Consider the following 22377-nt stretch of genomic DNA (forward strand, 5'->3'; position numbering starts at 1 on the left):
ACCTCCCTCTTTCCCCTAATTATAAGCCCCTTAAAGTTTATAGCAGTGTAACCGCACATGTGTAGCGTGTTATTTGCTAGTAGGTACTCCAATATAGCAGATATACAGTGCCTACCTAGTAGTACGTGTACCTATGCAGTCTGAGACATAGGTACTAGGTAGGTACAGATAGAGGCATACAACACCACATACATACTAGGTACTATTCAATATAGCAAACTCGTCGAGACAGTTACAAAGCAATTCATTTTATTGACTGCAGCAATTATCTACCTCTCTCGTTATTTTCACTTTTCTCTATTTCTTCCACGTCAGGGGTATCAACTCCCTAACGAACGCCTCGTCCGAAGGCGCATCATCGCAGAAAGGGGTATCAAGTCCGTTGTACAAAGGGCATTCCTCAAACGCCAAACTAAAGGCCATGGCATATGTGCGCCGTCTAGATACTAGCCTAAAAAGACTAGAAGCCGCATCGTAGAAAACCAGAACACTGTCCTTTAGCATATTGAACACGAGTCAAAAAGACGAATGTTGAGATGACCTAGATGCGTTAGTAAGAGTCGCGGCGGGACTCCTTAGAATCCGATGTAGTCCTTCTGCTGAGCAAAATCAAGATCGTCGTCATCTTCTTTCTTGATGAACTCCTCGACCACGACGGAGTCGATGTCGTCGCTATCGGCAGCAGCGTCCTCGTCATCGCTTGACAAGTCCTCTAGGTCACCAGAAGATAGCTGATTGTTCTTCTTGCGTAGGACACTCGCCCTTTCGATATGGGGACGCTTACAACCCTTGTTCTTACAAGTACCCGTGTTGCTAAACTCGGGACACTCGAATACGTGGCGATCGGGACATTGCGCTCCCTGCTCGCAGTATCCGTACGTACCAAACGAGCGGCACACCGGGTCTGCCGAAGAGTGCTCCGCGTGCACATACGAGCACGATGCGTTATGGCAATTACCCTTGGCGAAATGCACGCAGAGGGGGGTACGCTGCTCTGTAATGTCATGTGAAAGATCACAATGGGAACCTTGAAGGCATTTACCCTTGACTAAGTAGTCTCGGCATATAGCCGTCTTGGACGCGTCGTGGACATAGCGGCATGAGGGACCTTTGGGACATGATCCTGAGAAAAAATAATTAGTATCTGTACAGGGGATCTTACCACGCCGCAATCCTCCGTGATTCGCGAAATGGGCATTTCCGTAGTTATTTAAGGAAGACGATACCGGTCCATGCGAAGGTCTTGCAAAGTTCGTTGACCTTCATTATTCCTCCAGCGAATCTAGCAATGCCATATTATCAGTATCAAGTATCAAGTTCAAAATTGATATAGACATGCATACCGCTGAGCTTTAACGACACCATGTCGGATAAGGTTGCCGTTTTTAGTTCGATAAAACTTGACTCCACCGATGGTAGTCATCTTAGGGGTCGCGGAAGGGGGATTAACGTCGTCTGCAAGCTGGTCAGTGACTAGAATTATGTACCTTATCTTAGAAAGAAATATTTACCGCGATCCTTGACGAGCTTGCTACCTTGCTGAATAACCCGAAAACGAATGCCATCTACGACAACCTCGAATGGAGAAGCTGACTGTGGCGTGCTAGGGCCATCAATTGGGGCAACACCAGCACCACTTTGAACCACGCTGCTCATGAAAGCAGCCTTCTCCATCTGATCCCTCTGATGTAGCTTCTGACGAAGAGTCTGTTTCATCGCATCCACACGATTCTGCGATTCCTTCTTGTAAACATCGGTCTTGATCAGCTGCAAATGGCGATCGTTTCTGGTGACAAAAGACGTAGTAGGCGTGGGAGGGTCGGAAGTGTCATTGGTGCCTTCACCCGAGTCGGAAGCGGGTTGATTCTGGCCATTGAGGACCAAGGTCTTGTTGCGATAGGTTGGTCGGAATCCACCTCGGCCGCCGCGTCCACCACGGTAAGTTGAGGGAGAAGGATACGGGGAAGCACGGTAGACAGAGGTGCGAGAAGGGCGGTAAGATTCTTGAATTGTTAGCATTGCTATTTGGATTGCCGAATGTATGCAATTTTAAGGGACTTCAAACCTGATTGCGGCTGGCCGTCGCGTTGGGCCTTGAATCTATTGATTCGACCTAGATAAAGATGAGTAGAAGATCTAGCAGGGTGCTGATAGTTTCTTGAACGCACTAGCGAGGTTGGAAATCTTAGTGATTAACTCTTCATCTTCGGGAGACGACATTATGGCAACTAAATATGATAATGTAAGCTGATAGAAGGTCAATCGTCAGAGTGAAAGATGAATGTTTTTTGTGGGAGACGGTCGCGGAATAGAAAGAAGACAAAAGGTAAGTTAAGTTGGAGGGTGGCGAACGAGAATATGTGTAGCGGGGTTTTTGGCTTTTGGTTTTTGATTTTTGAACAAGATCAGTCGTATAGCGATTAGTCTTGTGGCTCACGCGTCTATGATGAACAAAGGAGATACCAGGAATACGCGAATACCAGTACTCGTTACCCTGGTGCGCGGTCATGGGAAGGTTGGCATTTAAGTAAAAGCGACGACAATGGTTTCGATGATGATTATGACGGACAATTCTTGATTCTTGAGAGGAACAAACCTTCAGAAAGTATTTGGTATGAAAATAACTGACGGTACCGTAGTGGTTACAGACACCAGTATCACGATACTTTCTTAAATAATTGTTGATGTTTCCAAGTTGTGATATTCTGAAGATAGGTGATAGGTGAAGTTGATAAGTGACGAAACTGAATGAATGATCCATTGCAGGTCATTCCACTGACAGTTCCAATGGTGGGGCATGATCCTTATCTAATCTAAACTCTATTTACTTCCTACCAATCAAAAGACATCCTTCCTGACGCCTCCAATTGTACCTGGATCCACCATCTTAAGTAATCCACTGCCTGTTCGCAGCTTCAAGGTTGCTTAGTACCTAGCAGTTGATTTAGGGCGAACCAATTTACATCATTCTTTGATCTCCAACACTTGGACTTTCAACACAAGCCGCCTTCTGCCGTCTGTCTTTTCAGCTTTTTACCTTTCACCTCACAGTGATCTACCGACTTGTAAACCCAACACCGATCGAAAAATTATAAATCCTCAGATCCCGAAATCCTCTAACGTCGAATATTATCAGTCGCGTCTCGTCTATCAAGATGGCCACCCCTAGGGTCAAGGCCGAGCCGGTAATCAAACCCGAACCCGGCCTTAAGTTAGAACAAGATGAACTCGGTCGCTCTCCTGCCGCTATGTCGGAGGATGACATCTATGAGGATGCCGGGGACCTCGAATTCTACGATCCGAATAACATCAGCGATGCATCCGCGTATCTAACTCACGTACCCAAATATCTATATGATGCTTGGAAAGGCTTGGATGATGATGCCGAGATTTGTGTCGGTACAGTTCGTCGATGGGACGAGCGAGGTCCCAATGGCGAGATCAAGGTGAATCACCAACAACTACCGCGCAATATGTAGGTATTAGGTATAGTTCCAATCATACTAACGAATCTATCGTAGCAACGCATGGCAGTCTTGCTGGACCATAACCTTGCTCCTCACCAACAGCTACCCAAGGAGTACAATCTAGACATCAAGGATATGGCCCTAACCAATACCTTTCTATTCACCGAACAAGATCTCCCGGGATTCAAGTCCAAGTCACAGGGCAACAGTGATATCCCTGCCTTTCTCCGCCCGAAGCCAGAGCGTCGCGACAATGCGCAGCAAGAAGGCGACAACAAACGCGGTCGCAAAGGCCGTTATACGCCTTACTACCGAAAGGCTATACCTAGTCAGTGACCTCTTTGTCTCCTGCTACAGCATTAAACATTGCTGACAAACCACAGAGAAAACCGTTCTCCGAGGCCGATTCCGTCATGAATTGAATTGCCAGCCCGTTTGGACGGCAGAAACGAGACATTGGCTGAGCATTCGCAACACCGATGCCATGAAGCCCAAGGCGACAACCACGCTTACTTCTTCTGCCAGACCTACCAATCTCATCCAGGCCGGCGCGCACGTTTCTAACGATAGATTCAGTAACTTTGTTGTAAGGATTACATTCATCCTGGTGTCAAATTTGTAGTACTCTAACATTATCTGTAGCGTACAGGACCCGAGACTAAGAAGGGAGGCAAGAAGCAGAAGGAGGAGAAGGCCGCCCGTCTACCCAAGAGCGACCTACGCGACAGAATCTTCGAGTGCTTCGAGCGGTACAATTACTGGTCCATGCGAGCCTTCAGGAACGAACTACGCCAGCCCGAGGCGTGGCTCCGAGAGAATCTGGACGAGATCGCTATCTTGCACAAGACCGGACCATTTGCCAACCAGTGGGAGCTTAACGCGGATCACAGAGGAGCTCTCAACATTCTCAAGGCCGACGGCGTGGCACCCGATACTGCTCCTGAAGGTGAAGGTGAAGGAGATGTATCGGAGTCAGATGCAGAAATGGAGGACGTCAGAATGGAAGACGTTATTCCAGCTTAATTTAAGAGCGAGAGGAGTATTTGTTGAAGGCAACGATAGTTGTATGCCTCAGTACGGGGAAGTAAACGGAAGTACCCGGAATTACACAGAAAAGGAGTTACGGCGTCTTTTACAATTGCATCGATGATGATGCGATTTGCCTTATACCACACAAATGATACCCTCGGCGTGACAACCAGGACTGAGGTTTATTGGCCATTGCCTGCAGAAGTTTAAGCTAGCATGATCGCCTCTGCATAAGGGACTCCATAGATATTTATAAAACGAGTTTCTGAAATTGCTTTTGATAGACTTATTCATCCTGACGTATGTGTCTGCCTCTCCAGGTCTTGGCGACTGAATATAAGGTACATAATAAACCGCCTAGACGCCTACAGCTCCTTCCATTTAACAAACTCGCCATTGACGTAGTAGCTTCTTTACCATTAAGCCAGTCACATGGTCCTCGTCACTAAATCTCCCAACTAATCCCCGCAAATATCCCTTTCCTCCTCCTCCCCCCACTCCAATCATCCATCATCCTATTCCTGTACAACACACCAACCCGTCACCAGCTTACGTAACACCACCAAAATGAGCATCTTCCTGGACTTCGACGGCACCATCACAGCGCAAGACACCATAACCCACCTCTCGAACTTCGCGCTCGGAATCCGCGCATCGGAAGGCCAGGATCTAAAACAGCAGTGGAGCCAGGTCGTCAAATCGTACGTCGACGACCACGGCAACCACGTCTCCTCGTATGTCCCGCACGAGGACGCGCGGAGCTTGCCCGAGCATGAGGTTGCGTTTTTGAGGGACTTGAAGACGGTGGAGAAGCGCTCGTTGGTGAGGATTAATGCGTGTGCGCTTTTTCGAGGGATTGGCGATGAGGCGTTTAGGGATGCTGGGAGGAGGTTGGTGGAGGAGGGGACGGTGAGGCTGAGGGATGGGTTTGCGGAGTTTGTGGCGAAGAGACGGGCGGAGGGGTGGAGGGTTTGGGTGTTGAGTGTTAATTGGAGTTCCGCGTTTATTGAGGGCGCTTGTGGCGGGTTGGAAGGCGTGGAGGTTATTTCGAATGATGTGAGGGAGGATGGGTCGATTGCTGGGCCTGGGGTTTTGAATACTCATCTGGAGGATGTGAGGAGTTGTGCTGTTGTTGGGGAGCAGAGGAATTTGACAAACTCTCGCGATAAGTTGGATGCTATGGAGGCTGTTCTTGCGGCTGAAGGGCTATCCACGAAACCATCGGTATACTTCGGCGATTCGACTACGGATCTGGAGTGTCTGCTCGCTGCAGATAGGGGATATGTCATCTCGGATAAGGATGATTCCTCGTTATTAGAGACGCTTAGGAGGATAGGCAAGGAGGTGCCTCACGTACGAGATCGCGACCAGAGCACAGCGGGTAAGCTGGCGTGGACTTCAAATTATGAAGATATAGCTTTCCCATCCTACGAATCCATTTTGCGATAGCTTCAATATATACTTACTTTCCTATGAACGACGCAGAAAAAAGAAAGAACGGAAACCAAATATTGAGAGAATCAAACCCCTAGATCCAATGGTATCATTCCCTAAGCTTCATGGTCACATACGATAATGCATTTATTGACGTTTGAGTTGAGTAGGGTATCCTTCTCTTTATACCCGTTCCAAGTATTAGGTGTAATGAATATGACGGGTATTATAGGTACGTTACTCTCCAAGTAATATCGAATTCACTTTCATACTTTCAAGACTCACTTTAAATATAGTTACCGTGAATGTCTTTCCATAGAGCGGAACAGGGATATAATCGTCATCTCATAGTATTTTTGTTCAATAAATGTCATGTAAATGAACAAGGAGGCGACATATCGAGTCAGGGGTTAGACTGGACGAAAGCCGAGAAACTCATACAGTCATTTCTTAATTTCCTGGCTCCAGTATTAAGGATATCATATCCTCGACAGGTTCGTTGTGAATGTACATTTAACTGTATGGCTGAGTATTTGCCCAACCTATTCCCATTCATGTTTTACCCCTGAACGGTTTCCATATACTCTATTCAAACCTGGTCGTACAATTTTGGCGATACGTCAAACAGCGGTAGCACAAGTTGCCGTGGTCTTTTGACCGTGGTATAATGACCGTAGCTCCCAGTTCTCATACACGCATTCTGATTTCTTGTCGGTGGTGGCTCACGTCCACCTGGCATTAATAATGAGCTGGACTACAATGGAGAAGAAAACCTCGACCACAACTAGACACCATACAAAGACATTAAAAGGCCTTTCAATACCACTGCAAATGGTATTGATATTCTCCACTTGCCAGGTTCCTCGCCTGTGATAAAGAAACATAACCAACATTTTAATGTCTGTAAATCACCTTGTATTCAGAATATCAAAAATCTGACACCGAGCCGATAACTTCAATATGAAGAGCTGGGAGAGATTTAGCCACAACGAAAGGCGTACGTGGATACCAACACCGCCGAACCCAGGCCAATATGCTCCTCCTCCTTTCCCTCCTGGAGCTGAAGCTCATCATCCTCCAGGAATGACTTCATTTCAGACCTCGTACTTTGATCGCCCTCCTCCACCACCTCAAGCTCCTAATCCCCCATACGGGCAATCACACGGACAATCATATCGACAACCGCATGGACAGCCACATGGGCAACCATATCTATATCCATATATGACAGCATACGGACCAGCCTATGCTCCGGCATATGGCCCACCACGTCCTCCTCGACCTACTCCCGGCTTTGTGCCGACAAGTGGTGGCTATATCCCGACACCCAACAACCCCGTACCTAATCCACCTCCTTACTACGGCCACGGCTATTACCACGTCAATCCGTCCGCTGGACACACTCAGTATCCAGGACATCCTCAATATCAACCACCACAGCAACCACACCAAAGCTACGCTCAATACGGGCCACCACCACCACCACCCCCAGGCTACACCCACCACCAAACACACCAAGAACAAGAGCGAACCCCCCCATACCCCCCTTACACCCGTCCCACATCGCGCCAAACCCTCCGCCCCTTCCCACACCTCCCCCACTGGCCACCAAACGAGATCCCCATCTCCGCACGCACAAACACGCACCCGCCCTCCGCGCCTCTAAACCCAGATCCAATCCCCCTCATGCTGCGTCCAGAAACCATGACCTTCCACAGCGAGCCGGAGCTGCGTATACGTCTAACCTCGGTCTTCAGACCCATGGTCGGCGTTTTAGGGAGACAGGTGCAAGAACGCCTAGGGCTCGCCGAGCAGCCGCATGTGAAGTTCGATTTATACCCCGTGCAAGTGGACGAGCAAGGGCGTTCCCCCGCGATCCGCTGGCGGACGCTGTCGCGCGCGCCTGTGTACTGCGTCACGCTGCCTCACGCGGGGGTTAGTGAGGAGAGGTTACAGGAGGTTAGCGATGCGCTGAAGGAGATTCTAGCGGACTATCCGAACGCGTGGTACCGGCAGGCCGGGTACGTGTTCCGAATCTCGCGCTCCGCGGTTCTAGGGGAGGGGGAAGTGAGGAAGAGGTTTTGGGTCCCGCCGATGTGCGTTTATAAGTTTTTTCGGAGCGAGGGGGTGTATCGCGCTCTGTTTATTGAGGTCTCGGAGGAGGCGGTCGAGGAGGTGGATGGGTTTCATGATTATGGCGATACGAGTGAGGATGATCAGGCGGCGCTTGTGGATGAGATGTGGGCGGATGTTAGGAGGAGGAATGCGTATGGGCCTTGGGTTGCTAATCCTGAGTATTTATAGTGGTTTTGAGGATTAGGGGTATAGGGGCGTGAGGGTTGGAGGGTGTGTGGGAATAGGGGGGAGCGGGCTACCCCCTTTTAGTTTTCGGTGCTTGTTTTAGTATCGATGGCACGCATTGATGTACAATTATAATGCTGTTCGATTGCCTTAAACATGTTTTTGATTGGAGTGGTTGCTATACGTGATGTGTCTTGAAAACTAGGAGTTACGTCCTACAATGAAGCGCGGGACTGACTTCTTCATGGCAGTACGGAGACAAACATAAAGAGCACTATGTGTTCAGATTCCGTTTTCCGTACTTCTCTACCTAAACAATGTCTTTTAGAGAAACAATATATTGTGAGCCCACGGTAAGCTAGTCTTCGTGGACTGTTATGAAAATCGGAACAAGGCAAGATTACAAAGAACTCGTAACTCAAGGACAAACAGCGTTGAATGAAACACGACACAATCGTATCGTGAAATTGTGTCCATATAATACGAATAATATCTTCTTATTTTTTCCATCTACGTGTCTATGCCACCCGTGCAGTATCTAGCATCAACGCCAACAAAACAGGTAAGTCCTAGTTCTTAATTCTTGTTCAACTCTCTACCAGATTATCTACTTCCCTAGGTATCTACCTTTTATCACATATACAAGATGTGTCAATATCGTAAGGTTCTCTACCAATGCAACCATTCCACGACCTCCCCTTCGCCTCAAGAACTCTGCCAGGAGCAGAAAGACTACGAGTCAGGCCAGAGGTCGGAAGCGTGCACTATCGTAGAGACCCACGCACGAATTAATGTCAGAATTCCACAACTATGTGATGCTTGCCATGAACGCAAGGAAACTACCGATAGGCAGTTTCAGTCGATCAAAGAGCGTCTAGGAATCATGAAGGACCTGCTCAAGGCGAAGCACGACTTATGCAAGGAACATTTAGATGAGGCGGGAGTAGATTCCGAGGAGGGTGAACCGTCAATTTCGCCTTCATCGATCGAATCGTGCATTGATGGCCTTACTTCACTTGAGGAGTTCCTGAAGATGAAGATGGAAGAAGAGCATGCCCATATGATGATGCTGTGGGATTACAGGTAAGTCAAGCGCATATCGCTCTTACGTATCATTTACTTCATAGTCTAGTTATGAAGAGTACTTAACTTAATAATATATTCCCTTGGGAAATACCTTACCAAATTAATTGTGTAGATGGTCCTTTTTGTGAACATTTTATGAATCCCGATTTTCAGGGGTAACTTTCAATTTAGCAGTGCTCAACCATACCATGGGAGAGATGCATTTTATTGACTAGAAATTGAATGATAGCCGCACCCAAACAACTTACTATTCCGATTCAAAAGACCTTATGAAAATCATTTGGAAAATGCTAGACGCTTGTGAATGTAGCTCCCGTCTTCTTGAACATATATTACCTAGACATATGTTTCGTGTACCTTCTCGCGAAATAGAATTCAAACAACAATCAATGCATTTATATCCCACCTCCCTATATAGATCTAACATTTGTTAAATCAGTCCGACATATAAAATATATATTCCCCAACGAGATCATCAAAAATGGAAGGCATACGAGACTACGTAGACCTATCAGACTATCGCAACAACCTGGACCTGCAGATTTTCTACCATCTGGTCACGTTTCTTATGGTACGGTCGTTTATATGGCTATACAATAACTGTTTCTTTATTCCCTGGCTATGTCAGCAATGCAGAAGTCAAATATATATAATATTGAAGATTATGGTATGAAAACCTGCGATACGCAAATGAACCACAAAGGCAGGTATCATGCATACTGCATAGGCTATTATGAAACGCAATTAGAAACATGTTCTAACTGTGAAAAGATTTAGGGAAACCCGTCGTAGTTTGACTTGATGTAAAATGGTATATGGGTGAGGGGAAGAAACATTGCGTTTCGATCTGGGTTGGAGTAGTATATGTTTGGTTACTAGCAAAGGATTTGGCCTCGGATCTAAACAGGGCTGAACGTATTAATCTTAGTACTTTAATCGTTACGTAATTCGTACAGGTGACCATCTATTGAATGGTATACTGTTTTGGAGGCATTTTCGGTCAATTCGTCTTGGTATTGTTCGTGATTCGCATATGTGGGGGGTTATGAGCCCCCTACCGCCAATATATCTCAAAATCTTTGTTTTAGGCATTGCTGTCCTAAGCCTGAACCTTGAATGTTCTTCCACTTGCTGTCTTTCTCTCCTTCTCTTCGTTCTCTGGTCTCGCTCTTCGGAGTACTACAGTCATAGTTAGTATTTGATGCCGGCAATGTCGACGAGTGATCTTACCTTGGAGGAAGTCTGCTGTCCGCCTTCTCATACGAGAATGAATGTATGCCTATGCATTTCGTTAGTGTAAATAAGAATAATTTCGGTCGGGATCCTCGTACCTTGGACGCTTTGATGTGGTAATGGAAGTAGTCTCGGAAGGTCTGGATATGGGAGATGCAGTCGGGCATTCGTTGGGGAGTCAAGTGTCGCGGGAACAGAACTTTTCAAGTTAGTAGAAATCCTTTAGAGCCAGTCAATAATAGAACTTACCGAAGGTAACATATCCAACCTCTCCATTGGAACCAGCCTGTACACCAGGAACCCCTTGCAATTCTAACGGTGGATCATTCCTGAACAGGACTTGAGGTGCATTTTGGATAGCTCTCCTTCGGGCATCGACGAATTCTTGGATGAAGACCTTTCCAAATACTCGGTCTGTCTCTTCACGGAAAATGGTGCTGAAGATAACAGTTACACGGTCGTGGCTTGCTTTAACGTAGATGGCTTCCTCGTCGCGGTAGTGGATGGCCATAATCTCACCGCCCTCTTGGACACCCTGTGGTGCTTCTTCCGACGTAAACTTCGAGGCGGCTTCCTTGAGCTTGTAGTGTTCGGCGTAGGCGTGTTCGAATGGGGCGGCCATTGCATTTCGTTTCAATAAGGAGACCTTCTTCACTAGCTCGTCTCGTTCTTCTGCAACGTTGGTTAACATCATTTCTACCTATATTAAATGCAGTCTGTATGTTATTACCCTTTTCTGCCGGGAGATTATCTAGATCAATTTGAATAGAGAAGTCATAGCTGGGCTCTGGAGCTACGACGTATTGACCATATTCGCGTTGAAGGACCTGCTCGGCGCCGTACTTGACAAGTTCCTTAAAGCATCGGATTTGGATAGATACTTGGATTCTTGACTTAGCCTCGGGGGTCGATATATGGAAGATTACGCCGTCGAAGTCGGACACTGTCTGATCGATAGAAGTAGGGGGGGCTCTAAATCACACCGTTAGTCTTTAAGCTGTAAGACGCAAAGGACTCATTTTCTAACTGACCCATAGAGTCTCTCCTTGAGTATGGACTCTATTAAAACGTTCTGGTAATCTAAAAGAAGCATGATGGGCGAGATTGGCAGATACACTTGCTTCTAGGCTGTGTTGGTGTTGTATGGAGCTGGACTTGAATGTTGAATCGTGTTTAAGGATGCCTTTGGTGGGGCTGATTCTGCTTACATACGCAGTTACGTAGGGGGATGAGGTCTGTGCACGATATTCTGCGATAAGCGATAAGAGATAAGAATTTCTTATCGACAGTCCCTTATTCTTCTACAGAAAAAAAAGTTATGGATCGAGTTTCTTAAGCAGAAGCAATCGAAGCTTTCAAGAGATCAAACCGGTCGCAACGATGGTTAAGTCATACTTGTGAGTTTCAATTCATCGGTATATTGTCGCATACAACCTAGGCTAATTACAACCCTATTTAGAAAGTATGAGCATTCCAATTCCTTTGGTCTAGTAACTTCCAGTACATCGAATATTCTTTGGACCCAGCAGAATCACTCTAGCACCGGTGCTGGCCAAGCAGTTGTCGCAGCAAATGAAGAGCTCTTATGCTGGGATATAAAAACTGGAGATATTCTTGAACGGTGGAAAGATGAAAAGTCATCCGCCCAAGTAACTGCCATTGCGCAGAGTAAGCTCAATGACGATCTATTTGCAGCCGGCTATGAGGATGGTAGTGTCCGATTATGGCGGAGCAAAGACCCGAGCCCTTTCATCACCTTCAATGGACATCGATCAGCCATTACAGTCTTAGCATTCGACCGATCCGGCGTCCGACTCGCGAGCGGCTCGAAAGACACCAACGTCATCGTTTGGGATCTAGTGGCAGAAGTAGGCCAATTCAAGTTAAGGGGACACAAGGACCAAATCACAGGGCTACAGTTCGTGGAACCTCAGGAGGAGATTGCGGAAGAGGAAGATTCCCAAGCGATGGTTCTCGATGGCACAGGTGATTCTTCGTCAGAGGGTTTCCTGCTTACTACAGGAAAGGATGCGTTGATCAAACTCTGGGATCTGGGATCGAGACATTGCATCGAAACACATATCGCGCAAACGAACGGTGAATGTTGGGCACTGGGGCTCTCACCAGATTACACCGGATGTATAACCGCGGGAAATGCTGGCGAACTCAAGGTCTGGGGCCTCGATGCTACGACACTAGCCGCGTCAAGGCGACAAGTCGACATACCTGCCAACATACAATATTTACAAGACCGAGGAACTTTATTTCGACATGGAAAAGACAAGGCTACCGAAGTCGTCTTCCACCCTCGCCGAGATTACTTCGCCGTACACGGATCAGAGAAGTCTGTCGAAATATGGAGAATACGTAGTGAAGCTGAAATTAAGAAGAGCTTAGCTAGAAAGAAGAAGAGAAGACGGGAGAAGCTTGCGCAAAAGAAAGGAAATAAAAACGGCGACACTAATCTAGACGAAGAGGATGAGCAAGACGAAGATCCTAGCAGTGCAGATGTAAATGATGCTTTCGCTCAGCATCTAATCATCCGGACAGGTGGAAAAGTCAAATCGGTAGATTGGACCGATACCCGCAGTAAAAAGAAACTTGAGCTGCTGGTTAGTGCGACGAACAACCAGCTAGAACTATTCAGTATACCATTGAAGGAGAAGAAGTCAAAGCAAGAAGACGTCCCCGATTACGAGAGATCCTTATCCGTCGAAATTCCAGGTCATCGAGCGGATATTCGATCATTAGCCCTGAGTTCGGACGACAAGTGGCTAGCTTCAGCCTCCAATGGAAGTCTGAAGATATGGTCAATGCTAACACAGAAATGCGGCAAAACTCTGGAGTGTGGCTATGCGCTATGCTGTGCGTTCTTACCTGGAGATAAGCTTGTTGTCATCGGTACAAAAAGTGGTGAAATCGAGTTGTTTGAAGTGGCCACGGGCGCTCTGCTCGATAGTGTAAGCGCTCACGAAGGCGCTATCTGGTCATTACAGGTTCACCCTGATGGCAGGTCGATAGTGTCTGGAAGCGCAGACAAATCAGCCAAATTCTGGAAGGTTCAGGTTGTCCAAGAGGAAGTTCTCGGCACAACTCGGACTACACAGCGTCTAAAATTGTCGCATTCGCGAACACTCAAAGTCGCCGACGATATTTTGAGTCTCAAGTTCTCGCCCGATGCGAAGCTCTTGGCTGTTGCTTTATTAGACAGCACGGTCAAGGTTTTCTTCGTGGACTCGCTTAAGCTCTATCTCAACCTCTATGGTCATAAGCTACCCGTATTAGATATGGATATCTCATACGATAGTAAGCTGATCGTGACATGTTCAGCAGACAAGAACGTTAAGATATGGGGTCTGGATTTTGGTGATTGCCACAAATCCTTACTAGGGCACCAAGACAGTATCCTCCAAGTCAAATTCCTCCCAAATAACCGAGAAGGCAACGGCCACCATTTCTTCAGCGCCAGCAAAGATCGGACGATCAAGTATTGGGACGGTGACAAATTTGAGCAAATACAACGGCTTGATGGTCACCACGGGGAAATATGGGCTCTTGCGATCAGTCAAAGTAGCGAACCTCCCTTTATCGTTAGCGCTAGTCACGACAAAAGCATACGAATCTGGGAGGAGACAGATGAGCAAATCTTCCTTGAGGAAGAAAGGGAAAAGGAGATCGAAGAATTGTATGAAAGCACATTAACGCAGTCCCTAGAGCAAGATGCCGACGAGGACGGCGAAAACGGAGAGATCGGGGCTGCGACAAAGCAAACCTCGGAAACACTGAACCATGGAGAGCGAATAGCGGAAGCCTTAGAATTGGGCATGGCTGATTTGCATGTCATGCGGGAATGGGAAGAAGCCAAGGCATCCAACCCAAATATTGCTCCACCTCAGCGCGACACGATGTTCTTAGCGCATGGTGGAATCAGTGCTGAGGAGTACGTGATGAAGATCCTCCAAAAGCCGGCAGCCTCGGCGCTGAACGATGCGCTTCTTGTCCTTCCATTCGCCTCGGTCCCCATGCTCTTCACCTTCCTCAACCTCTTTGCTATGAGATCGATGAACATTCCTTTAACATGTAAGATTCTATTCTTCATGTTAAAAACTCACCACCGCCAAATAGTAGCGAGCAGGACGATGCGAGTTATGCTGGATGGCATCAGGTCAAACCTACGGAGAGCTCTTCAAAAACAGAAAGATGAGATGGGATACAACATAGCTGCCCTTAAGATAGCGGGGATGCAAATCCAGGATAAGGGAATCAAGGAGTATGTGGACGAGAACTGGGATGACGGATCTGATGCTCAAAACGTTAAGAAACGAGCATTCGTACATGTGTCATGATAGGGTTAGACGATACTAGGTGTTGAATACAGCACAGTAAATATTCTACAAAAATAGAAACCGGTATATACGAGCAAACTCAATTCGAGCTTCAACCAATGATATCATGATCCCGAGGTATTTAGCTCCGACTAGACGGAAAGCCGAAAGGGTTTAAAGGTCTTGGCAGGAGACTAGAGCTTGCTAAATGTAACCCTATACCCCTCCCCCGCATATTTTTCCGCACTTCGACGAGGGATAGCGACCAATCAAGTGGAGCTAGCGGTTACCGCCTTCCAGGTCCGTAAGTTACCTCGGCATCGATTTCGACGTCAGCTCTTTGCTTTTTTGTCAGACTGTGGCTTGCAATCGTACTCCGTAAATGCGAGATGGACGGTCAATCCCAAGCCTCATTTCCCTATCTTCGTTTCTGTTCTCGACGATTGGCTATACCCCGACGCCACAGCATGCGATGATACTTCAGGTTTGATTGATCGCGAATTATTACTTTACTTTTATCCACCTTGAGAGCGTGCAGCTGAAACGATGGCTGGGAAAGTAAGGCATCCGATTGATACTGCGGCGCTAGAACGCTACATTACCGAGCATGTGCCAGAGATCAAGGTCCCGTTGGATGTGAAGCAGGTTCGTCGACATTCTAAGTTTACCTAATCCATTCTATACCGATTACCCAATTCGGTTTTCTGGGCTACGGGGGCGAAAAAGGGAGAGAGCATGATATAAATATAGCAACAAACTTACCAAACCCTCACAGTTCGGCTTCGGTCAATCCAACCCAACATACCAACTCACCTCCCCCTCAGGCTCCAAATATGTCCTCCGCAAAAAACCCGCCGGCAAGCTGGTCTCTCAAGCCGCCCATAAAGTCGAGCGCGAGCACCGGATAATCCACGCCCTCCGTAACACCTCGGTCCCCGTGCCGCAGGCCTACACCCTCTGCACCGACTCATCCGTCCTCGGCACGCCATTCTACATAATGTCCTTCATAACCGGGCGCATCTTCGAAGACGCAGCCATGCCAACCGCGACCCCAACCCAACGCACCGAGCTCTGGAAAGCCGCCGTCGAAGCCCTCGCCTCCCTCCACCGCGTCGACCCGGACTCCGTCGGCCTAAGCACCTACGGCAAAAAAACCGGCTTCTACGACCGCCAACTCGCAACCTGGACGCAAATCTGCGCCCTACAAGCCGCAACAACCGACATCGAAACCGGCGTCCCAGTCGGCGAGATCCCACACATGAGCGCCTTGATGTCCTTCTTCAGCAACGCCTCGCTGCGGCCAAAAGACAAAGCCACGCTCGTCCACGGCGACTACAAGATCGACAACGTGGTATTCGCGACGAACGAAGCGCGGGTAGCGGGGATCTTGGACTGGGAAATGAGCACGATCGGACACCCGCTAAGTGACCTAGCGAATTTCCTCCATCCCTTCGTCAGCGCTTCCATGTCCTCCCGTATCTCCACTTCTTCCTCTTCCTCTTCCGACAAAACCGCCGTAGCATCAGTAGTATCCCATCCCTCCTTCCTCCCCAACGCAACCCCCGGCCTTCCCACCCCCGCGCAAATCCTAACCTGGTACTCCGCGGCAGCCGGGTGGACGCCGTCCGCCGAAGACGTAGCCTGGGCGTGCGCGTTCAGCGTGTTCCGGCTCGCGGCCATATGCCAGGGGATAGCGGCGCGGGTGGCGCGGCGCCAGGCCAGCAGCGCCGAAGCTCAGAAGCACGCCGCCGCCATGCCTTTGCTGGGCGAGTTTGCCTGGGAATTAGTTAGGCGGGAGCAGGAGAAGGCGAGGGGTGCGGGTGCGGGTGCGAAGTTGTGAGTTTAGGCGAACGATAGGTGCGTATATGGACAATCTGGGTAACTTTTATGTGGGTTTATGTAGGAGGATTAGTTGAGAGGAAGGTCTAACGGCGATATCGAAGAAGGTTTATGTTGAGGCTTACGTGCTAGTGGAAACTCTACTAATGGACCTTAAATCAAGACACATGGATAGCGGCCGTTTTAATTTTACATCTTCTACAAGCGAATCGGTGCGGTATACAAGCTTTTTTAGTCCCCTCCTAGACCACTCATCTCAACGTTTTATAGTCTCCTTCCACCTCACAACCTAAACAGCAACACAAATCACATCATATCACCTAAGAAGGCACTCAGACTAGGAATTGCCGAAGCATAGCGCTCTATTAAGAGCCTATTTACCTAGCTGAATTAAGGCAGTATGATCCATCGCGTCAAATTATTTAGCGTGGAAACTTCGGGGGTGATCGGGAATTTGGGGGAATTGGGGAGAGAAGGGGGCAATGTATGTACAGTGGATGGGTTGACCTATCGATCTGTCTTCGCCCTGAGGCGGAAAAGTACCCACATAGGGATTTTGTTTGCGAGGGAGGAGACTATCCCAGTCTAGCAACTTGTCTCCTGCAGAAAATATGAACTCATGCCTTGTCGTCAAATGAAGCTCGGTCCGCAAAGGACGAAACCGGCCGTACGTAAAAGAAGAAAACAATCGTCGAAAACCTAGTGCGTATCGTGCGTTTCATGGCCACCCTGGCCGTGCCGTAGAAACTCCCCTAACGCCGAGCAGAGATGTTCGTGGAGTTGCGTAGAAGTGGAAAAATGAGAAAAAACCGCCCATCAAATCTGCCTTTGCGTTTACCGAACCATCGAAATGCCGTAATACGAAAATGAAGACGATGCAAATTTCTATGTGAATCACCTATTCCATTAAACGTCACATGCGTAAAAAAGAAAAGAGGGGATGAGATCCATATCCCATGGGAGTCGTTAAGGGTTGTGGCTGTCGTTTAATGGTTGCCTCGGCGGTTGCGTCTGACTCGTCGTGCTTGCTCCCGAGGAGAGAGCGCGGAGGCGGGGCGTGTTCTCTGGAATGGAGAGCTTCTAGGTTGCTCTCGGTTTCTCACGGCACCGTATCCCTACAACTGACCGTGTGAACCTGAACCGCCATACATGGTCTCATCTGCGTTCGACATGTAAACCTCCGGGCCCGCATATGTTGGGGAGAGCGGCGCATTGTGCTGTGTGCGCATGTGAGGCAAAGAGGTATACTCAGTCGAACCCTCTACGTTCATCGGGTAAGGCTCGTGAGGGTGCGCACCCATCGCGGACTGGAATGGGAAGGCGGGGGGGCTGTTCGCCTGAAATAAAGTTCGACTAGCCGCGTTCTGTCCGGACACTGAATTCTGTCGGTTGAGTGAATGAGGCGGGGTTGTCCGGTGCATCCAACTCGAATATTGCTATGGTGATTTGTTAGTCGTGCCTTGGTCGCTTCGAAAAGTGGAGGGCAATACAAAATGGAATTGATTAGCAAAACTAACCTGAGGCTGAGGGACGTTGTTCGTCGGGGCCTGTGAAAAATGCGGACGTCCCGGGGTGAATCCTCGTAAGCTGCCATGACGAGGACGCACTCTACGTCTGTTCTCGCCAATCTCGTTGAACGGGAGGGGAGAATGGCGCTCTCCCGAATTTCCATGCCAAGCCGGAGTTCGAGAACCGTACATCGACATGCCATCTGCTCTTCTTGACGGAGGGACTCCAGCGGCTCCGTACTCATACTCCGCGAACGGGCTATACAATACGTCAATATATGGATATTATCTTGTAAGTGAAGATAAATAAATACCTTGATGCCAGAGAACCGAATCCACTTGCCATAGACTCAAGTCGAACACCCGCATCCGAATCGCCTCGATCATGTTCTCGACCAGGTCGCATCGTCTGCATCTGTACCTGCATCTGGTGATGTTGGCGCAGGAACCGGTACACATTATGTGCGTTCATTGCCTGGCGATACTGGGGCTCAGAAGGGACTCTGTCTCTACAATAAGGGCAGCTGTCCGACTCCTCAAACCACTTCCTGATGCAGTGATCTCCGAAGACGTGCTTGCATCGTGGTAATCGTAGCGGCTTCTCGCTAATGCCTTCCGGAGTCTCGGCTCCATACTCATTATAGCAGATAACGCAAGCTACGCCTTGTTAGCTAAGAATATATTCGTTCATCTACGGCCAAACTTACTTCTCTCGCTCTCTGGTAGGCTCGAGACAGCCACAGACTCTAGGGATGTGAGCGCCTTCTTAGATGCCACTCTCTTAGTCGAAATACTACCTCGCATAACCTGCTGTGCTCTGAGGCGTCCCTCCGCTGCACCTTCTGCAGCAGGTCCGGTCACTGCGGCCTCAAGAAGCGACATTGCAACTGCATCAGGATCAGAATCGTCGTCACTAGACCAACCAGATTCGGAAGACGGCAATCGCGTAAGGCCTCGTCTATCCCGGTTCGTATTCACTCGACGTGGTTCATTGATACCGCTATCAGGTATCTCGGCATATCTAGGAGACACGGCGGTGATAGGTGCGCGGCGGGAAGGCGAAGACGATGAATCTAAAATACCATCAGTAACTGATTTTTTTTGAGAAAAAAAACATGAAATTTTTAAACAAATAACTAATAATCGAGAATGACATACCGTTTTGGGCAGGGGCCTGCTCAGCTCCTACACCAGGTGACGACGCACTAGTTTCCGACATTGAAAGTGATATTGCTGGTGTACTATACTGAGGGAGAGGAGGTGGTGTGATTCGACCAGATTGTTGAGCCGCACGAGAATTCTGGGGATATGTTTGCGTTTGCGTTTGCAAATTGTTGTTTGTGAGAGGCGGAGGAACCGAGTTCATAGATGGGAGGCGACCATTAGTTAGCCCACTCTGTCTGCCAGGTATTCCAGAGTTAATCATTAGAGTTCCTGGGCCACCTTGACCACCTTGGCTGCCCGGACCACTCAGGCCATTCGCAGTTCCACTTCTAATTCCACCCTGAGATTGACCTTGGTTGGTGCCTGAGAAATTTCCTTGGCTATGTTGGGTCGGAGCCGTGCCTCCAATTCTCGTCAAGCTCATTATCGGTGTATGGTAATAGGATCGGGGTGACATGTGGGGGTTGTATTGTTCGGGACCCCTCGGCGGATAATGAGGTGGGCTGCCTTGACCCGCATTCATTGTCGGCGGCATGCCCATGCTTAGCATGGTAGGTTGGTGGAATTCGGAGGGCGGCCATCGACCATAGGGAGAAGGCATGCTCCAAAACGCCGGAGGATTGGTTGGGTCATTACGATACTCAGGGCGGGATGCTGCGAACATCGGAGATTGTTGGTTCCGTTCGGCGGCAGCACGCAAGGCCGGACAAGCCGAGCGGGCAGTGTGGTCTATATTGGGCGACGTGGTAGGAGATGAGGCGTTGTTAGACGAGTGCATGTCTTGATGCATCATGAAGTCCATCGCTGAAGGATCCATGCTGGAGAATTTTGGAGAGTGGCAGCCTTGCTAAAGAGGCCGTCACTCCCGCTCCTATGTCTCGACGGTGATCGGACTTATGGTCGTCAAGGTGATCGGGTCGATGTTCTTGGCGTTTAACGAAGGATATGGGTTTCTCGGCTACTTAGTACTTAGAAAGATAGAACGTAATGGGAAATGGTTGATTGTCAAGAAATTGATCAGTGTTGGAAGGACTAAGATCATGCCCGGAAATATGTAAGATGTAGGTAAGTGTTTAACGGCGGGCGGTGGTGGTAGCCGTGAGTAAATATTTAACACCGGCAGTGAAAAATACCTAGGTATCGTGCATCCCAGATGCCGTTGCTTTAAGGTACAGTGCGTGTCAAGGCGTCAAGGTATTGTACGTTCACGTACTTCGTACTCGACACTGTTCGCCCTGTACAGGCACTGAAGCATGTGCGGGGTGACGAGAGAAAAAAGTATGGTGACGAAGATCCAACTGTATGAGACCAAGTTTGACCAAGGTCCAAGGAAGCCAGGGTTACTGTATGGGAGTTTTGTCTGCCTACGATGCGCCGATGTTCTGTTCTGTTCTGTTCTGTTTTGATGTTCTGCAGTTCTGGTGTCTCGATACCCTAGCGGTGTGACTCTTTGAGATACTAATAGGTTAGGTAGATAGCCCTGGAGTTATCTACCTGGGGATATGCCTAGGTAGGGTTTCGGGTATACTGGGAAATATCGATATTGTCGCTGGGGATTGGAAGTTTGATTGAATATTCGACCCTTTATAACCTTGAACTCTTTTTTCTTTTACCTTCCATACGAAGACTACCTCTTTCTCCTAACGCTTCTTAACTATCCACCGGGATATCGGGTAGATGTGGTAATTGAATGGGCAAACGCTTGCCTTTGACGATACTTCAATATGGAAATATTTGACAACGAGATTTAAAGGATTAGATTCTTGGTGCGTATAAGTAGTATCACGGCCTTTGGATTATAGGTGGTTAGGCTGTAGGGTTGTGAGAGGTGGTAAGGTGTTGGGGAAATATTGTCGCTATGTAAGTAAGATGATGAGATTGTAAAGATACGGTTTTAGCGATAAGTGGAGGTTTGGGTTAAATGTTCATAGACCAGCGTCCGAGTTTATTCGGACCTACCTGTGGAATATAGAATCGTCTACCTCCGGAAGGAAGGTTGGTCTCAGGCGAACGGAAGAAAGAAGAGAAAAAAGGAAGAGCAGGAAAGGTTAGGAGAGGTAGGAGAAGTCGGATGGTAGGAAGAAGGTAGGAAGGAGACGGAAAAGAAACTAAAGAAGGCTATCAAGGTAAGAAGTTAAAGAGGTAAGAGGCAAGAACAACCCCAAAGAGCACCGAGGCAGTGAGTGCGATGCAGCATACATACCTACCTCGCCTACTCCCTTCCACCTACCATCCATACAGCATACAGCATACAAAATAGTGCACTGTACGATACGACTGGACGAGGTATCTACATGCATCCAATTGCGATAGAGTGAGAAGTGGGAGGTGGGTAAGTACTTAGACCGGACGAAGAGAGACAAGGCCTAATCCACCTTACATCCATGACCTACCATGACATCTGGACCGACCTACCTAGCATAAGCTAACATGCTTAACATGCGTGAGTGCAAGTTTTAGGTGGTCTAGGTAGTTTGCGTTATTCAAGGGATTACCCATTCTGCCCATTCTGCCCAGGTAGGTTTTATCGACGGATGGTTCTTGGTGGCTCTTCAAAAACAACCGAATCAACCGAATCAGAATCACTCGCTGACCCATGCACATACAGGCAGAACAGGTACCATTAGTTTAGTACCATTAGTCTCATTAGTACCATCAGTACCATCATCAATCGACTGAGTACGTACTGGGACAGCAGGGACAACTGGGCACATACATATCATACAGATGTATTTGTATGCAATAGTATGTTACTATTGGAGTTGTGGATCGAATCAAGGAATCATTGCCTGCGGGAATGGGAATGGTAAAAATGACGGAGTTGGATTTTCATTCACAAAAAGGACCTTTCTGGCTGACTACCTTTGATCCTGGTCTAAGCTGAGCTGGGACTGGCTGGGTTGGCTGGTCTGGCTGGGGTCTGAAAGCGGGCGGTCCAAGACAGATGGATTACCGATTACATACAGGCCAGCCTAGCTGGCTTGCTTGGCT

The 22377-nt window shown here is 48.2% G+C and overlaps 9 protein-coding genes across 9 annotated transcripts; 6 read left to right on the plus strand and 3 right to left on the minus strand.

The window, feature by feature from the left end:
• Positions 1-232: 232 nt before the first annotated feature.
• Positions 233-2726, minus strand: GGS22DRAFT_152022 (uncharacterized protein). Its single transcript, XM_047959601.1, has 7 exons — positions 2597-2726; positions 2169-2228; positions 2066-2113; positions 1512-2003; positions 1344-1455; positions 1227-1282; positions 233-1123 (listed from the first exon to the last, which is right to left on the minus strand). The coding sequence occupies exons 2-7, from the start codon at positions 2218-2220 to the stop codon at positions 576-578; spliced, it is 1308 nt and encodes a 435-aa protein (XP_047822468.1). The 5' UTR covers positions 2221-2228; positions 2597-2726; the 3' UTR covers positions 233-575.
• Positions 2727-2948: 222 nt separating this feature from the next.
• On the plus strand, positions 2949-4767 carry GGS22DRAFT_61341 (transcription initiation factor iif). The gene is made up of 4 exons (XM_047967558.1): positions 2949-3446; positions 3522-3795; positions 3851-4053; positions 4110-4767. Exons 1-4 carry the CDS (start codon positions 3156-3158, stop codon positions 4488-4490), a joined length of 1149 nt encoding a protein of 382 aa, XP_047822469.1. The 5' UTR covers positions 2949-3155; the 3' UTR covers positions 4491-4767.
• A 99-nt stretch (positions 4768-4866) lies between these two features.
• GGS22DRAFT_152026 (haloacid dehalogenase-like hydrolase-domain-containing protein) lies at positions 4867-5979 on the plus strand. The gene has a single exon (XM_047959602.1). The coding sequence runs from the start codon at positions 5064-5066 to the stop codon at positions 5943-5945; it is 882 nt and encodes a 293-aa protein (XP_047822470.1). The 5' UTR covers positions 4867-5063; the 3' UTR covers positions 5946-5979.
• A 911-nt stretch (positions 5980-6890) lies between these two features.
• GGS22DRAFT_184216 (uncharacterized protein) lies at positions 6891-8234 on the plus strand (the record flags this gene model as incomplete). The annotated part of the gene is made up of 1 exon (XM_047964167.1): positions 6891-8234. The coding sequence occupies one exon, from the start codon at positions 6891-6893 to the stop codon at positions 8232-8234; it is 1344 nt and encodes a 447-aa protein (XP_047822471.1).
• A 643-nt stretch (positions 8235-8877) lies between these two features.
• Positions 8878-9318, plus strand: GGS22DRAFT_184217 (uncharacterized protein; the record flags this gene model as incomplete). The annotated part of the gene is made up of 1 exon (XM_047964168.1): positions 8878-9318. The coding sequence occupies one exon, from the start codon at positions 8878-8880 to the stop codon at positions 9316-9318; it is 441 nt and encodes a 146-aa protein (XP_047822472.1).
• Positions 9319-9983: 665 nt separating this feature from the next.
• Positions 9984-11733, minus strand: GGS22DRAFT_152028 (P34-Arc-domain-containing protein). Its single transcript, XM_047959603.1, has 6 exons — positions 11582-11733; positions 11281-11522; positions 10800-11222; positions 10649-10749; positions 10548-10596; positions 9984-10496 (listed from the first exon to the last, which is right to left on the minus strand). The coding sequence occupies exons 1-6, from the start codon at positions 11641-11643 to the stop codon at positions 10417-10419; spliced, it is 957 nt and encodes a 318-aa protein (XP_047822473.1). The 5' UTR covers positions 11644-11733; the 3' UTR covers positions 9984-10416.
• Positions 11734-11930: 197 nt separating this feature from the next.
• Positions 11931-14970, plus strand: GGS22DRAFT_196542 (WD40 repeat-like protein; the record flags this gene model as incomplete). The annotated part of the gene is made up of 2 exons (XM_047965845.1): positions 11931-11947; positions 12010-14970. 2 exons carry the CDS (start codon positions 11931-11933, stop codon positions 14894-14896), a joined length of 2904 nt encoding a protein of 967 aa, XP_047822474.1. The 3' UTR covers positions 14897-14970.
• A 266-nt stretch (positions 14971-15236) lies between these two features.
• On the plus strand, positions 15237-16915 carry GGS22DRAFT_61399 (phosphotransferase enzyme family protein). The gene is made up of 2 exons (XM_047967559.1): positions 15237-15520; positions 15651-16915. Exons 1-2 carry the CDS (start codon positions 15422-15424, stop codon positions 16713-16715), a joined length of 1164 nt encoding a protein of 387 aa, XP_047822475.1. The 5' UTR covers positions 15237-15421; the 3' UTR covers positions 16716-16915.
• Positions 16916-17486: 571 nt separating this feature from the next.
• GGS22DRAFT_196544 (uncharacterized protein) lies at positions 17487-20203 on the minus strand (the record flags this gene model as incomplete). The annotated part of the gene is made up of 5 exons (XM_047965846.1): positions 17487-18150; positions 18232-18481; positions 18537-18879; positions 18930-19295; positions 19381-20203. 5 exons carry the CDS (start codon positions 20201-20203, stop codon positions 17830-17832), a joined length of 2103 nt encoding a protein of 700 aa, XP_047822476.1. The 3' UTR covers positions 17487-17829.
• Between the last annotated feature and the right edge of the window lie 2174 nt (positions 20204-22377).

Source organism: Annulohypoxylon maeteangense, assembly GCF_022496945.1.
Source record: "Annulohypoxylon maeteangense strain CBS 123835 unplaced genomic scaffold GGS22scaffold_2, whole genome shotgun sequence".
NCBI lineage: Eukaryota > Fungi > Ascomycota > Sordariomycetes > Xylariales > Hypoxylaceae > Annulohypoxylon > Annulohypoxylon maeteangense.

Bases quoted from the DNA above. Each gene is read 5' to 3' on its own strand.
- GGS22DRAFT_152022 (XM_047959601.1), bottom strand. From the start codon at position 2,220: ATGTCGTCTCCCGAAGATGAAGAGTTAATCACTAAGATTTCCAACCTC. The intron at 2,114-2,168 runs GTGCGTTCAAGA...ATCTTTATCTAG, and splicing joins TAAGATTTCCAACCTCGCTA to GTCGAATCAATAGATTCAAG. The intron at 1,124-1,226 runs GTATCGTCTTCC...ATTTTTTCTCAG, and splicing joins CAAGACCTTCGCATGGACCG to GATCATGTCCCAAAGGTCCC.
- GGS22DRAFT_61341 (XM_047967558.1), top strand. From the start codon at position 3,156: ATGGCCACCCCTAGGGTCAAGGCCGAGCCGGTAATCAAACCCGAACCC. The intron at 3,447-3,521 runs GTGAATCACCAA...AATCTATCGTAG, and splicing joins GTCCCAATGGCGAGATCAAG to CAACGCATGGCAGTCTTGCT. The intron at 4,054-4,109 runs GTAAGGATTACA...CATTATCTGTAG, and splicing joins ATAGATTCAGTAACTTTGTT to CGTACAGGACCCGAGACTAA.
- GGS22DRAFT_152026 (XM_047959602.1), top strand. From the start codon at position 5,064: ATGAGCATCTTCCTGGACTTCGACGGCACCATCACAGCGCAAGACACC.
- GGS22DRAFT_152028 (XM_047959603.1), bottom strand. From the start codon at position 11,643: ATGCTTCTTTTAGATTACCAGAACGTTTTAATAGAGTCCATACTCAAG. The intron at 10,597-10,648 runs GTACGAGGATCC...CGAAATGCATAG, and splicing joins ACCACATCAAAGCGTCCAAG to GCATACATTCATTCTCGTAT. The intron at 10,497-10,547 runs GTAAGATCACTC...CTATGACTGTAG, and splicing joins GACAGCAGACTTCCTCCAAG to TACTCCGAAGAGCGAGACCA.
- GGS22DRAFT_61399 (XM_047967559.1), top strand. From the start codon at position 15,422: ATGGCTGGGAAAGTAAGGCATCCGATTGATACTGCGGCGCTAGAACGC. The intron at 15,521-15,650 runs GTTCGTCGACAT...AAACCCTCACAG, and splicing joins TCCCGTTGGATGTGAAGCAG to TTCGGCTTCGGTCAATCCAA.